The sequence below is a fragment of the Pelobates fuscus genome, chromosome 5 (assembly GCF_036172605.1).
Source record: "Pelobates fuscus isolate aPelFus1 chromosome 5, aPelFus1.pri, whole genome shotgun sequence".
NCBI lineage: Eukaryota > Metazoa > Chordata > Amphibia > Anura > Pelobatidae > Pelobates > Pelobates fuscus.
Genome location: NC_086321.1, coordinates 213773599 through 213789683, shown reverse-complemented (window position 1 = coordinate 213789683; position 16085 = coordinate 213773599). Strand labels below are relative to the sequence as shown.

The 16085-nt window shown below is 38.3% G+C and overlaps 1 protein-coding gene across 1 annotated transcript; it reads left to right on the top strand.

The window, feature by feature from the left end:
- Positions 1 to 816: 816 nt before the first annotated feature.
- On the top strand, positions 817 to 14677 carry PSAT1 (phosphoserine aminotransferase 1). The gene is made up of 9 exons (XM_063455019.1): positions 817 to 1043; positions 3734 to 3794; positions 3896 to 3965; positions 5347 to 5552; positions 6665 to 6837; positions 9922 to 10091; positions 11012 to 11140; positions 13146 to 13283; positions 13884 to 14677. Exons 1-9 carry the CDS (start codon positions 984 to 986, stop codon positions 13984 to 13986), a joined length of 1110 nt encoding a protein of 369 aa, XP_063311089.1. The 5' UTR covers positions 817 to 983; the 3' UTR covers positions 13987 to 14677.
- The last annotated feature ends 1408 nt before the right edge of the window (positions 14678 to 16085 follow it).

The following is a 16085-nucleotide window of genomic DNA, read 5'->3' as shown; positions in this document are numbered from 1 at the left end:
TGTATATCTAAAACCTGTTTGCAAAATCTGCAGATCTGTTGCCTACAACCTTAGCAAGCCCAGACCACAGCCCAGACTTTCTGTGACTGTCCAATCACAGACTTCCTAATGCAGCTTAATGAGATGTCTTTGCAAGGCAGCTGCTCTGGGCAATTGCCTACCATTGGGTATAGTTCCACTGAGCTAAAAAAAACAGTAAGTGACAGGACGAGTTTATTCAAAACTGCACATTTAAAAAAAAAAACCAACAAAAAAAACACACTTTTGCACATTTGCACATAAGACCCTTAAGCCACCCAAAGTAGTATAAGTGTCTGGAGCCTTCCTTTAGAAAAACATATCCATACTTATCTTTGTTGAGCTATACTGTATTGGTATAAAATGTGCAATTCTCTTGTCACCTGTGCACTATTGCCAGTTTTGGATTCCCTTGAACGCTTTATTACTTCATAGGTTTCTGGTTATACAACCAATACCTCACCTTTGCAGCTGGAGAGGGTTTGTACCGTGAGGTAACACCAACCACATTCTGCAGCTAGTACATTGTTAGAGCCTGAATTCGGTGTTTGTTGACACCAATACCAAAACTGTCACCCTGCATTACACGCCTCTTCCACATGTTGGTTTGTTGCTGGATGGTGCAATCTCAAATCAGACTTGCATCGATACACGGTGATCACGCACTAGGCTCGTGGACACCCGACCAATGAGAATAGAAGAAACCCGTCATCGACCAATGAAAAGGCAGCAGTAAAAATCAGCATGTGAAATTGGCCAATGGCGAGCGGGCCGGCTGCAATGTATTTATGGTGAGATTGGGGATGAAGGGGTTCTGAAGCTGCAGTATACGGTCCAGAACCCTGAGCTCCACAGCATTCCATCAAAACACACTGTATTACCTTGTATACATTCCATCCATAAACTGCACTCCCCGTAAATATTCTGCACATCATTAACCCAAAATATTAACACCAGAGCGCAATATGGACATCGAAAGGCAAGTGATAAATTTTGGTGCTGGTCCAGCCAAGCTTCCCCCATCGGTAAGTGTCGTATCACAATTTGCTTTAATAATCGGGGTAGGGTGGTGGGTGACAGAATCTACCATGCAAGTTTATACAAAAATCTTTATGTTACTAAGATTTATATTATCCTGTGAGAAGTGGGGCTAAAATGGGACTCTGGTTATGTTTAGCAGAAGAGTAATAATCTCAAATCTTTTGGGCTCTGTGGTATTCACAGTACGTGCATTACTTGGCAAAACATGCAGTTTTATCGCAGTAGATTTAATCGAGCATCATTCTTGCATGGTTACATGTGTTGGCAGCCTTTCAGTAGCAAGGCACAATGGAAGTCGCAGTCATCTGCAGCTGTAGTTAAATGCATATGCTCAGTTGGCTCTTTAGTTACAGAGCATGATGGTTGTTGTAGTTGCACTCCAGCACATCGGAAGCAGTATTTAAAAAATAAAAAACTAGAACGGGTTCTTGCACATAGTGACTGCAATGCCTTCATGCCAAGTCAGGCACGCCTTGTCAAGCATAATGGGAGTTGAAATATGCTGGAGCAAAAATAGCAAACACCTGTCTATCAAAAAGCCCTACTTGCTCATCCACAGCTAATGAAGCGTTACAGGTTGCTTAAGCCAGTCTAAACATAAATTAATAATAAAAAAAAAAAAATTCTAGGGCTAATGTTATTTAATTTTTTGCAAAATAAAATATTTATGTTAGGGTGTCATAGTTCTCAATAACCTAAGGTAAATAAACATGATTCTTATTAAAAGATTTCCCCCATAAACAGTTGGGATGACACACCTAGCAAGATTATATTGTTCCAAAATTCATAATTAATGCTGTTTTAATTTTTTGGGTTTACATATGTGAATTCAGATTTGTTGAAATGTATTATTCATTGTATTAGCAGACTATTCCAAATCTAAATCTAAGGTAGGGCCATGAGATATTGTAATTTGTACAAAAGCATTTTATTGACTTGACAAATCAATATTTTCCTTTTCAGAAATGTTGACATAATTACCCATTCTTTTATGTGGCATTCAGATTGTGTAATTGTTCAGAGAATTGCTGCAGGGGTTGCCAGGGCATACAGTAGAGTTTTTAATGGGATGAAGGTAAATGGCATATTCTTTTGGCTGTATGGTAGGGTGGGAATTACTGCCAGGGCAGTCCCCACGTTCAGTCCAGAATAAAAGATAAGCTTTTTGTCAAGCAGTGCCTGTAATGCTGGCCTCTTTACACAGACAATAGTGTCTTGTTCTTCTGGGGGAGATGAAGCTCAATGCAGAGAGAAATTACATCAGCTGCAGTCCCTTGGCCAACCACAGGGAGGAGGAGGAGGAGTTACTACCATGGCAACATTTCAGACTGCCTACAATACTTTTGGATTGTCAGCTATAATTCCAAGCTTCACATCTGATTCTGAGTTTGTTTTGGGTTCACTGACTCTGTATGCAGCTTGCTGCAAAAAAAAAAAACTCTATATATAGCATAACAGGTTCAGTGATGTGTGGAAAATGCTTCCTTGATACTATTTGCCCAGTGGATTCTCAAAGAGGAACAAAAGCAGAATGACCATCATGAACCATTTTTAAAATGTACTGACACATTTGCGAACCTAAAAAAAAAAAAAGTACAAACAGAGAGTGTATATACAAACGTAAAGCAGCTCTAGTCTACCTAAAAATAGATTTTAGGAAGACAAAATCTTTATAAAAATCCATAACTGACTGTGTTGAAAATTTAATTGGAATTCCAACTCAGTCAAACAATCTCATACGACAAGTAAACTTGTCAGGCCCTCGGCTGTCCCCTTTTGTTGGTGAGATGGGAAGTAGACCATGTCCGATAGAGGTTCTTGCTGAATCCTCCATAGACATCAGTGTTGTATTTTGGGATTTATCTGTCAAGTCTTATTCATTGCTTAAGATTCCACACGTAAATTCCAGGGAGATCAATTCATTTGTGCGTGGTTTAAAATTAATTTGAATCATTTGTGTGAGCTGAAAATCATTTGTGCACAAGTCTATTGTCTAGGGTCTGTTAGGACCCTATGTTCCTCCATGACAACCTGAGGTTTTACATGATGACTTACCACGGCATTTAATGGATGAAGATTTTGGTATTAAAGGGGCATTCCAGCTCGCTGGAGTGCTTATGTGTGAAGCGTTTGGCCTCTTTTATTTTCCGCATTTTATAAAAAGTGTAGACTTTTAATAGAAATTGGCCCTTTTATAAATGTACCTTGTTGCAAACACTGGCTGTCAGACAGCTGGTCCGGTTACTTCCTGGTTGCTTAGCTCAGTAGATCTAAATTCAAGCGGCAGCAATTGCCCAGAGTACTTGCCTTGGAAATACTTTTTCTTCCATTGAGAAGTCTGTGAGGGGACCTCCACACACAGTCTGGTCTGGTCTGGGTTAGAGCTCGCAAAGGTTTCAGACAATATATCTGCAGCTTTTGAAAGCAGTTTTTACATATACCTCAAGTGGAAAAATTGTATAATTAAATGCATGCATGCTTTTATTGTGGGTGTATATATACTAAATGTATGTGTTTTTTGTTGTTGTTTTTTTTCCTTTAAATAATTTGGGCAGTGGTTGTACCTTTAAGAAACTAACTTGTGTAAAGAAAACTTAACCTATAGCAAAAGTTGCATTGTGCATTTATTAACTGCAATGGTGTTAATCTAGTCTGTTTTTCACATTCATTGTAGGTTTTACTGGAATCACAGAAGGAACTCATTGATTATAAAGGACTTGGTATCAGTGTTTTGGGTGTGTACTATCATGCCAGGCTATATTATATCACTAGGTTGACACAAGGTTGTATCAATTCTAAAACAGTTTCTTTTTTTTTTTATATTTTGTTTCTACAGAAATGAGCCACAGATCATCGGATTTCACTAAGATTTTGAACACGACTGAGGTCTTGTTACGTGAGTTGCTGTAAGTCTGTTTTGTTCTTGTGTTGGTGTTTAGATTGTGTTGGCAACATTAAAGGAACACTTCACTCACCAATACTACTTTAATTTGTTTGATAGGTTTTGGCCTTATTAAAGAACGACTATAGTGCCCTGAGGGTGCCCCCCCCCCCAGGGTCCCACTTCTGCTGGGCTGAAGGGGGTTAAACACTCACCTTTCTCCAGTGCCGGGCTCCCTCGGCACTGGGGACTCTCCTCCTCCTGCCGACGTCATTGGCTGAATGCGCATGCGCGGAATTCATCCAGTCCATAGGAAAGCATTCTCAATGCTTTCCTATGGATGCTGCGTCTTCTCACTGTAAAAATCACTGTCAGAAGCGCCTCTTGCGGCTGTCAATGAGACAGCCACTAGAGGCTGGATTAACCCATATGTAAACATAGCAGTTTCTCTGAAACTGCTATGTTTACAGCAGGCAGGGTTAATCCTAGATGGACCTGGCACCCAGACCACTTCATTAAGCTATAGTGTTCCTCTAATATGCTGTATTTGGTTGCTTGTGGAAATATTTATAGGTTTTGCTTAAAAAAGAAACGTTTTGCAGAACGCTGCACCATAAGTCTGCCTCGCTAGCCACAACCCCTCACTCACCTCTCAGTCACTGACAGTACTGAATGATCTGAACTGTAAAACAGACGGCATGAGGAAAGACATATCATAAGGATATCCCTACCTGGCTGTAGTTTCTCTGACTTGTCTGCAGCCAGGTTGGGAATTATAAACTGCTCACTGTTAGGGCTAAGACTGTGTACATACATTTGATCAGGGTAAGGCTTAGAAGGCAGGCTTATGGTGCGGTATTTTGTAAAATGTTTAATTTTTGCAATGATAAGAATTACGAAATTCCCTTAATTGGAGCATTGTCTCCAGAATAGAGTACATTTTACTGTGAAGCCTGACTCCTTAACCCCTTAAGGACCAAACTTCTGGAATAAAAGGGAATCATGACATGTCACACATGTCATGTGTCCTTAAGGGGTTAAGTCAATTTTTTTGTAGTTCGTTACATAGTGAGAGATTAAGGGTATTTCGTAATTCTTGTGTATTTAATTTAATAGGTAGTTGGGTTTCCTGTTGCATTACCCTTTTCTCTCATCTTTTGTATATATTAAGCAGTTTTATTTGGCGCTCCACTTATACTGATTTTTCTCTCTTAATTTTTGCAATCATTATAAGTATTTAAATAAATTAATGCATTTGATAGAGCTTGGCTTCATTAATACACACAGTTGCATTGGTGTCCAAAGTGTCCCTTTGTGAAGTAACATTCAGTGACACAATGTCTATATGTAAACCATATAATATACTGTACTTGTAGATAACGGTGCAACACATGTTACTTTCCCAGGGACATTCCACAGAACTACAAGGTGCTTTTCCTCCAAGGAGGTGGGAGTGGACAGTTTAGTGCTGTTCCTCTTAACCTGATTGGTCTAAAAGAAGCCAGATGTGCTGACTATATAGTTACTGGAGCTTGGTCAGCGAAGGCAGCCAAAGAAGCAGAAAAGTACGGAAAAGTAAATATTGTTCACCCAAAGCTTGGGAGCTATACAGGTAAGTGATCTGCAACATTACAATGTATTGTAATAAATACCGCTGTATGTATATGTACATAACAAATCATTCCCTGATAAATATAACTGATAGAAAAACATCAGTCAGACTTTTCAAAAGCTATTCCAGGGAGTAATCCCTGGTTCTAACTGTTATTTGCAATTTTAAAGCAAGCAGTGTCTATGTTCTGAGTGTGTGCAGTGTAAAACACAATACATTTGTGTTTTATATATAATTATATTACTTCATTAATAATTTATTGAGGGGCCTGCCTGACAACCCAGAGAATTTAATTTCCAAGTCCTCATGAGAATTCACTGAACACAAATATAAGTGTTTTAGAGCAGTAAAACGTATAAGGATATCATCCGTGAACGTGTAGCTTTTGTTTGAACAATGCCAAAAACAAATATAAACACTAACTTTGACCAGGATATGTGACGCTGTGAAGTGGTTACAAAAAAAGACTGGAATACACAATTTTGAATACACTGGTTTGTCTACTTTTGCAAATGGTATGCCATGGTGAGGGTAATTCTCATTCTTGGGCTGCCATACGATCTCAAAGGCAACATAGGCCCAGCAAACCAGTCTGGCAAAATTCAATGTGTAAAAACGGAAATGAGCAAACTCTTTACTTGACCCTGTAGCAGAGCATACACGTATATGTTTTATTGCAGTAAAAGCCAACGGTATTATGACATTCACAGTTAAATTGATAGCAGAACTTAAAAAGGAGGGAGAGAGAGTGTGTGTATAAAAAGCCCCTAGATTTTGTTTTGGTCACAACTTGTACAATTGCTTCCCCCCTTAAGGGGTTAAGTGATGTTAAGCGTGTGGTTGTGAAATATGTCACAGTAACAATCCTGCACTGTGTCCCTTTACATCCTGAAATAGATCAAACGTTAATAGTGTGTGTTTAAGATAGATAGATGTTTTATATTATCGATCTCCTGTAAAAATAAAACCTTATCTGCTTTGTATCTTGCCTGACTACTTATGGAAAATGTGCACAATGGTTTTGTTCATGATGCTAAATCCAATTTAATTATATTTGTAAAACCAGTGAGTTTGTAAGGATACATTTTTATCACACGTAATATGTCTTATAGAAATCCCTGATCCAAGCAGCTGGAACCTGAATCAAGAAGCATCTTATGTATATTACTGTGCTAATGAGACAGTTCATGGGGTGGAGTTTCAGTTTGTCCCTGATGTTAAGGGAGCTGTGCTGGTTTGTGACATGTCCTCAAACTTCCTTTCTAAACCAATTGATATTACCAAGGTATGGAATATATCCACTGTATAATACTAATTAGAAAGTACTATCGTATTTTTGTTCAGGAAGTCTTTATCAGAAACCATAATCTGCCGCTTTACCACACTTTAACCGATCACTAAAATTAAATCTAAGTGAATCAACCCAAAATTTAATAAAAAGTAATTATTTATTTAAAAAAATGTGTAATCTTTACTTAAAATAATAAATCTACAAATAAATTGTCACAGGTCAAACGTTTTTGTTTTTAATTATTTATTTTGAACATAGAGTAGAAAAGTTAAGTACAAATATAATCAATACAAAATGCAAGACAATAGAACATAATGTAAAACTACCATGTGTGGTTTATTTGAATAATGGGTCACCCATTATTCAGACAGTAAAGTTTGCGTTCCTTTTTTTTTTTTCTATGTAGAAATACATACTAATCATTATTCTTCATAGCTTTATAGAATATATTTTTCCAGATCAGTACTGTTGGCTACCCAAAAAAGTAGTAATGTGTTTAAAGGGTTACTGCGAGCATCATAATCACGACAGTATTAACCTATTTAAGTGTTATGCTAGAAACCTGATGGCATAAAAATTGTGTTAAGTAGATACACCTCCAAAGAAAACATGCTTGCATTAAATTATGCATTTTTTTTTCATTGGGGTAGATGTCACGTCTTTAAAAGCTGCATATATCTTGTCTGCAGCCTTTGCAAGCTCTCATCTCTGTCCAGACTTTCTATGGCTGTCTTATCAGATTTTGAGAAGTCTATTTGAGCCAGGTGCTCTGGGCAATTGATTGCCTCTTGAATTTAGTTCCACTGGCCTGTACAACCAGGAAGTAGCAGGACCAGATGCCTGACAGCCAAGGGTGAGGGGGGCTGTAACAAAATGTAAGGAACACTATAGGGTTAGAAACACAAACATGTATCTCTAACCTTATAGTGTTATCTTGCCCCTGCTTGCCCACCTAAAATATAGTAAAATCTTACCTTTATTCCAGTCTGCTGGTGCTTGATCTGCCTCCTTGGCTGACATAATCTGAAGTCGTGATCTCGGCCAATAACAATGCATTCTCATAGGAAAGCATTGGCAAATTCTCCACCCTCTGCAATGAGACACTGAACTTTCCTCCTAGAGCGCTGCCCCAAGAAGCACCTAGTAACCAACTGAGGAGTGGCCAGTGAGGTATCCTTAGGTTGTAATGCAAACATTGCTTTTTCTCTGGGAAAAAAAAACTGTTTACTGCAAAAAGCCTGCAGGGCCTGACTATACTCATCAGAACAACGACAATAAGCTGTAGCTGCTACGATGACTATAGTGTACTTTTAATTTATAATATTGCCAATCAGGGGCGGACTGAGAACCCAAAATAAATCAAGGGCCCCCTTACAGGCCCCACCCATACTCCGCAGCAAGCGCCACCCATGTCCCGCCTCCATGCACCGCCTCCAGCCACACCCTACACAATCTTTAGACACAAGGAACAAAAGTGCAATAATCCATTCGAGGCCCCAGTAGAGACTACAATTGAGGGCTAATTGGCCATGGAGGGGGGTCTTTCTAGCAGAGGCTATCTCAGTGTCCTTTAGAGTGTGTTAGAAAGAATCCCCTGCAGGCCCTATTAGAGACTACAATGGAGTCTAATAGGCTTGGAAGGGGGTCTTTCTAACAGAGGCCATCTCAGTGTCCCTGCTGGAAACAGTCGCCTCCAGGCCCCAGTAGAGACTACAATTGAGGGCTAATGGGCCATGGAGGGGGGGGGGAGCATTCTAGCAGAGGCTATCTCAGTGTCCTTTAGAGAGTGTGTTAGAAAGAATTTCCTCCAGGTCCCATTAGAGACTACAATGGAGTCTAATGGGGCCTGGAGGGGGGTCTCTCCAACACTCTGGTTCCTATTCACAATATAGCAACACAACATAGCTCGCTGATACCTAGGCCAAGTTGGCTCCTCTTACCTTAATTACTGTTGCTGGGTGGCAGTCTGTGGGCTTGCTGGCTGTGGGCTTGCTGGCTGTGGGCTTGCTGGCTGTGGGCTTGCTGGCTGTTGGCTGGCTGTGGCTTGCTGGCTGTGGCTGGCTTGCTGGCTGTGGCTGGCAGGCTGTGGGCTTGCTGGGTGTAAGCCTAACTGGTGGCCTGTGGGCTGGCTACTGGCCAGCCTGTGGGCTGGCTGGTCGGCCTGTGGGCTGGATGGCTTGCTGGCTACTGGGGCACTTGTAGATTATTTAAAGAAATAATCCATGCACAATAACCACTACTGCTCTGTGTAGTCGTTATGGTGCCAGGAGGGCCGGGCCCCCTTTTCCGCGCGGAACAGGAGTTTCTGTTTCCTGTACCTGGCCGGACTGACAGGAAGGTGCACACTCAGTGTGCACCTTCCTATCACTCCGGCCGGGCACCGCGGACCGGAGTGCAGCTCGGCCACGCTACAGGGGAGGGGAGGTGAGAAGCTGCAGCTGCCTGAGGCTCTTAAGAGAGCGCTCAGGCGGCTGCAGCATTTAAAGGGGCGGCCGACCACCTCAAAGTGTGCCGCCGGGCCCCTGACGGCGGGCCCCCCTCCCGGCCGGGCCCTCGGACCATGTCCGAAGTGCCCGACCGGTCAGTCCGCCCCTGGTGCCAATTTTTATTGAAATTTGCTCCTTTTGCAAGATAAAAAAAAGGACGCACTTCCGCAATCTGAAGTGCTTTTGGGGTTTGGAGTGTCCCTTTAAGGTATTTATTTTCAATACTTCTAGACATTCATTTTAGCATACCAGCTCATGAGTATATGGATCATGTGAACAGCTGACTGATTTATAATTTTTTTTTTGGGGACCTGAACACCTGTTGGATTCTTTAAGCCAACAACCTTAAGTCAACACCTTATCTGATCATCTAAAACACTACACTGTATTGATATTTTTATTTTTAATATTCAAGGCTTGGTAACATGCTTATTGGTGGCTTTTATTAAAGTTACAGGACCAATGCAGAGGTCATCCTTCCAGACCTGATTTAGTGGTTCTATATTTTTTCTATATTGTTTTTTTGAGGTGTTTATATTTTCCATCAAGTTAAGAAGTTTTTTTAGGAATGATTTTTCTTTCTATTTTACAGTTTGGTGTCATTTTTGCTGGAGCTCAAAAGAATGTTGGTTGTGCTGGAGTCACGGTTGTGATAGTGAGAGAAGATTTAATGGGCCATGCACTGAAGGAATGCCCTACAATTCTGGATTACAATATTCAAGCTGGAAATGCTTCTTTGTATAACACCCCACCATGTTTCAGGTAGATAAAATACTAATTTCTCTCAATGTACGTGTGAAAACATTTATTTAGTAAATCATATTTTAATAGAAAAACAATGAGTGTGCCTAAAGAGTAGACTAGGCTGTGCAGTAGTAAAGTAGGAATCACCAGAAATTCAACATGAATTTTATATTTATTTTTAAATAGCTGACTTTTTTTTTCGTTTGGCTAATTTGTCTTAAGATCTTGAATTCACTTTGCATTCCTGACCATTCACTTTAGTGAATAATGCTGTAAGTCATGATATTTTTACTATTGACACTAGAATAATAAGACCTTTTTGAAGGGTTTTTTTTCTCAAAAGACTTGTTTCAAAAGTATAAAATATATACACACTTCTAAACAACGTGTGTGTGTGTATGTATGTGTATATATATATATATATATATATATATATATATATAATATTTCAGATTGGCTTTACAAAATGCATAAGTGAAATATTTTTTTTTTCCTTGCAATCTGACATTTTAAGGCAGGCTTATGTTTACAGAATATGCTGTAGTAACACAAAACGGCAATTGAACAAAATATTATCCTTTTCTTTATATCTGATTTTAACTTGGAAGGGCTGATTCACTAAACCGTAAATATAGAATACAAAACACTGTCAAACCAATAGGGACCCTTTAAAAACAGCAGACAACTTATACTCAAAATCAATGGAAAATGGTCTGCAGAATCCCTCTCCCTCTCCCTCATCCACACTTGATTTGTAAATAATTCCTAGATCTGCTTTCTAGTTTTAGCACTACATAGTGTTGTAATAATTTCTTCTTTATAACAGTCATTGGCTGAAGAGACAATAATAAATGTAGTCTAACAGCAAAAGTGCCAGAGTTCGGTATACAAATGTTTTCAAGAATTTCTTTAATAACCTGAATCATTGTGTGTTACAGTATCTACATAATGGGACTGGTGTTAGAATGGATCAAAAATAATGGAGGGGCTGCCTCCATGGAAAAGTTAAGCATCATCAAATCCGAAATGATTTACGATGCAATTGATCAATCCAATGGATTATTTGTGTAAGTGCATGTTATTGTATCTGTTGTGAAAAGAGGCACTTTTTTTTGCCCTGTCAGTGTTTAAACTCATCTATTTTTAGTGTTCTCTAGCCAATCAGAATGCAGTATTCAGCATTCTGCTATTGTATTTTTTTATTTATTTTTATTATAAACCTTTATGTTGAAGCAGTAGTATTCAATACAGAGTTTATGACATATTGACGTATGTTTTAGGTTTTGTTTTTTTACACATATAGAGCAGGTGATAATGCCTCAATTTAACAAATTAAATGTCTAGTAAACTTCCATCCCCCCCAAGCGTGCTCTTACTGGAAAAAGCATGTATGTCATTATGTAATAGGTGGCCTGCCCTCAATAACGCTTGTTAGATCCCAATTAGTATTGTTGAATAGTTTCATCAAGGTTTCACTTTTGTCTCTCAAGTGAGTTTATATAAGTTTGCCAGGTCTGAAAAACCCTTCACCTTGTCATCTTTGTGTGACTTGGATACTATCCAGTCCATTTGAAAGGCATGGCAAAGTTTAAGTTTGGGACATCAGGTAAAGTCCAGTTATTTCCCAGCAGTAGCTAAGGCTGTGTGTATAAATGCCTAACCTCTACTTTTTGGGTTCAAATTAATGATGTAGTGGAATTCAAGTAATCGTAAACGTCTCTCCAAAACTGGCTCACATGAGAGCAAGGGAGATGAGTATGTCAATATTATGGTTCCAATCTGTGTCATGCATAAAAGACCTGATTAGACAAAATTGCTAATTTTAAATTAACCAAACAGAGGAATGCTTATGGTGGTGAATTTGTACTTTAATTGAATAGTTGTACCTCTTTTTATTTTTCTTATTTAATTTTTTTGTGTAGAGTGTCTACACAGTCTGCGATCTTTGTCAGCCCCACCCTCAACCAAGCAGTCAATGGGAAAGATTGTTCTCCATTTTGAAAATTTAGATTGTTTAGGAAAGATATATTGATGGAGTATTGCCAGTTGAGCTTCAATTTTATTATACATGGATTGCAGAATAAGTTAGAGGGCTGGACTTAACAAGTATTTGTAAATCTGAGTATGAGAGAGCTTTATGTTAGGATGCATGTCCTATTCCAGGGCTGTCGTAGTGTAAAGATCCCTGCCTCAAACCCAGTCCAGAGAATGTTAATATCTTGTAATTTTTATATTTAAATTACTATTTACCGGTAAGTGTCCTTTGTATTATTGGCACTTACAGACCGTCTCAAGGAGTGTTTTATATAGAAAGTGTGAACCTAGACTTTAAAGCCTGTAGTTAGAGGAAATTTTTTTTTTTTTTTTTTGCAGAAGTTGTAGTTTCTAGAAGGCAGAGACTAGTGGCATGAATTATTACTAAAGGCACATAGAAGACTCCATCTCAATGAAGTGGTCTGTGTGCAGTTGTCCTGACATTTTTGCAATGTGAAACAGATATTTAGAATTTCTTATGAAATAGTTAACCAGGAAGGAAACATTGAGATTTCTTAATGTTTGTATGCCCTGGAGAGCATATACAAATATGATGTTACACTTATAGTAGGAGATATTTAGAGTACAATTATAAATTAACGAGGGCCGTTGCTTTTCAATTGTTTTGATGTGCAGGAAAGCACTAGCTCCCTGGAGCCCTATGCATGGGAGGGTCAGAGTTTTTATAATCAAAAAGATAGCGCAGTTAGATTTGGGGTCATTTAGTTGTCAGTCATAATAACACCTTAAATGTGTAATGAAAATCTATTTTTATAATTGGAATGAGCTGTAGTTATACACAGTTGCTTTGTTATTCTTCAAGTGTTGGCTTATTACAACTGCTGCCCTTTAATGTATTTAATTGGATACCACTTCCACAGCAAAGCAGAGTATGTTTCTTTTGTTCCACACAATGGAACTTGAACAATTTTGTTGTAGCTGTTTTTTTTGTTGTTTTTTTTTTTTTGTTGTCAGCAAAACCTAGTAAACTGTCCACAGTATTTCTAATAAAGGAAGGTGCATTTTATTACTTTGCAGGTGTCCTGTGGAGAAACAAAGCAGGAGCAGAATGAATATTCCTTTCCGTATCGGAAGTGCTAAAGGAGATAATGTCTTAGAGAAACAATTTCTTGACAAAGCTGCTCAGCTTGGAATGATGTCTCTTAAAGGACATAGGTAAAAATAAAACAAACAATGACATAGTTGACTGTTCTTGTACGTCCTATGGCTCTTGGTTATACATATGAGTTATAGATTTGTAAAAAAAAATGTTAACCAGGTCATGTTAGGTACCCTAGAATACTGCACATTTTGAGATGCCTGTTTTAAGACTGTATAACATACATGCAGTATAAATATAAATGTATTCATTTAGTTTATTCTCATCCACACATCTGTTTGACATACGGTAACTTCTATACTTAAACCTAAAATATTATTTTATAAAACTGCATATTTAAAGAAGACCAAATATAGAAAAAAGTATTAAAGAACTCAAATTTTTTTCTACTTTTATTTGTTAGCCATAAAATGCAAACTTGTTAAGTGCCACGTTTATTTTTATCTACCTGGATTCTGTTGAGGGATTTTACTTATCTGCAATATATATTCACTTGTTAGTACGTAATTTAAAGGGTATCTATCTGTAGAAAGTGCTAGTTTGTCTGTAGCTACAGTTGTGCCAGCTGCCTTTGAATTGTAGTTTATGGTGTTTATGGTGTTTATATTTTCAAGTTTATCCTTTGTAAAAATGACTTCTGTTTTTTTTTTTTTTAGATCCGTAGGAGGTATCAGAGCATCTCTGTACAATGCTGTAACTATAGAAGAGGTTCAGAAGCTGGCAGATTTCATGAAAGATTTCAAGGAGACGCATCAGTGAAAAACAGAAGAACGAAATTTACCTTGTTCTTCTTATACATCACTACCGAACACACATGGCACTTATGAATAAGCTATTTACATTGTTTATAAATAGTTTTTTTGCAAACTAGTAACTTTCTTTTGTATTTACAGAGGAAAAAGTATATGTTTATCTACATATCTGTTTATTTAGATATATTCCTTGACCAGAGGAGACTGTGTTTAAATGATTCAATTCAGTGGCATTTTGTAATTGTATATACTTTTCCACTGCATGAAATTATCATGCTTTCTTTTTTGTGTCCACAACATGGAATCTCTACACTGCCTGTAGGATGAACATCCACTTATTGTAATTCCATTCTGATGCACATGCTGCTCATTTTTACAGTGAATATGGCAATCTAGCGTTTTCTGAAAAACAGTAATTGTGGAAAGTAGAGAAGGGGAGTCCAAATTTTAGTAAATCAGATCAGAAAAATTCTCCAAACTTGTCTTAATTGCATCGTTAATTCCACATATGTGTTGCGTGTGTGTAGAAGACACACAATAGAATTGTTTATTTTGAGACGGTTTAACTTTTTTTTTTTTTTTTGTCTGTACATAGAGGTCAAACATTTTGTTCAAATATAATCGAAAATTGTACCTGCATATTTTTCTATGCATTTCCAAATGGCATAAATAAACAATCTTGTACTGTGATTTACTAAGTTACTGTTTTAGAAAGTTACTTGGCAATATATAATCATGATTTATTTAAAATTGTTGAGCTTATTATCCCAGTCTGGGTAGAATGATTAGCAGAATCCTATAACCTTTTGTTTCATATTTCCATAACCAAGACAGAATATATTAAAATATATATATATATATATTTCTAAAAGACACATTCAGTATTATAAAATCTATCTGAATCCTATTTGAATAGTGTAGCTATATTTCCCCACTACATCCCCTATCCCTGCACTACAGCCTTTATCCCCCTTTTACACCCCTACCCCCATTACCGCTCCTATATCCTTTCCACAGTCTTTATCCCCCCCCACTACAGTCCCTATATTCTATACCAGTCCAATAATGCGTTGTGCCACCATAGTGTACTGATATAAAGGGGGAAAATGTAACTTAAAATTGAAAACTATTATTCCAACGAAAGAAAGCATATAGGGCTTCAAAATAAACGAAAGAGTGCCTTTATTTTAAGCAGACGAACATTTGCATGTAATTAATGTTTCAGTACAACTACAATGACATATTAAGGAAATGTCAGTAATGGGACTGAAATGGTGAATGTATGCGGCTGCACAACTGGAAAAAAAAGAAGTTATCTTGTTCACTTTGAAGTCCTATGGGTGCGCTCTTCACTTTGAATATGTTATTGTGCTGGAGTATGCACCTAGCAACCAGACTGGGCCAATACGTGCTCATTACATATATGTATATATTGACATTTATGTATGTATTATGCATATATAAATGTATATTAATATGTGTAAATATTATAGGCATAATTATATATGTTACACACTTTAATATACATGCATATATATACATGTGTATTACTGTCAGGGTCACATCAATTATTCTATGATGTAGCTGTGCTGGGAGTTGTGGGAACCGCGAGGGAGCATGGTAGTTAGCTCTGCCCCCTCCCTCAGTCCTCCTGCGCTGACATCTATACTGCAATAATCCGTGAGCGTGCCGCTGAATCGGTTAGGTGGCCGTCCGGCATAGTTACTGATACTGACAGCAGTCATACTAATGGTAAGTAACCTCCTCAGAGTGTGCCGCCGGACAGGCCACCCGGCCGCACAACATGCGAACAGCGGCCGCGATATTATTAAAAACGGATGCAGGGCTCCCTCTCTATAGGGAGTTAGAGTTCTGCAGCCCCCAGGTGCCGGGGCCCACCAGGAAATTTCCCGGTGTCCCGGTGGGCCAGTCCGGCCCTGCACATATCCACTTGTGTTTACATGCCGAAAGCCACCAGAAATTCAATGTCACATGTTCCTTTCTCTGAATGAAAACCTGTAAATCAATACCTATATAGGTTTTTTTTTTTTAAATTCTTTATTTTTATTGTGCAGGTGAGTACATGGTGTCAACGGTCGCCACAAT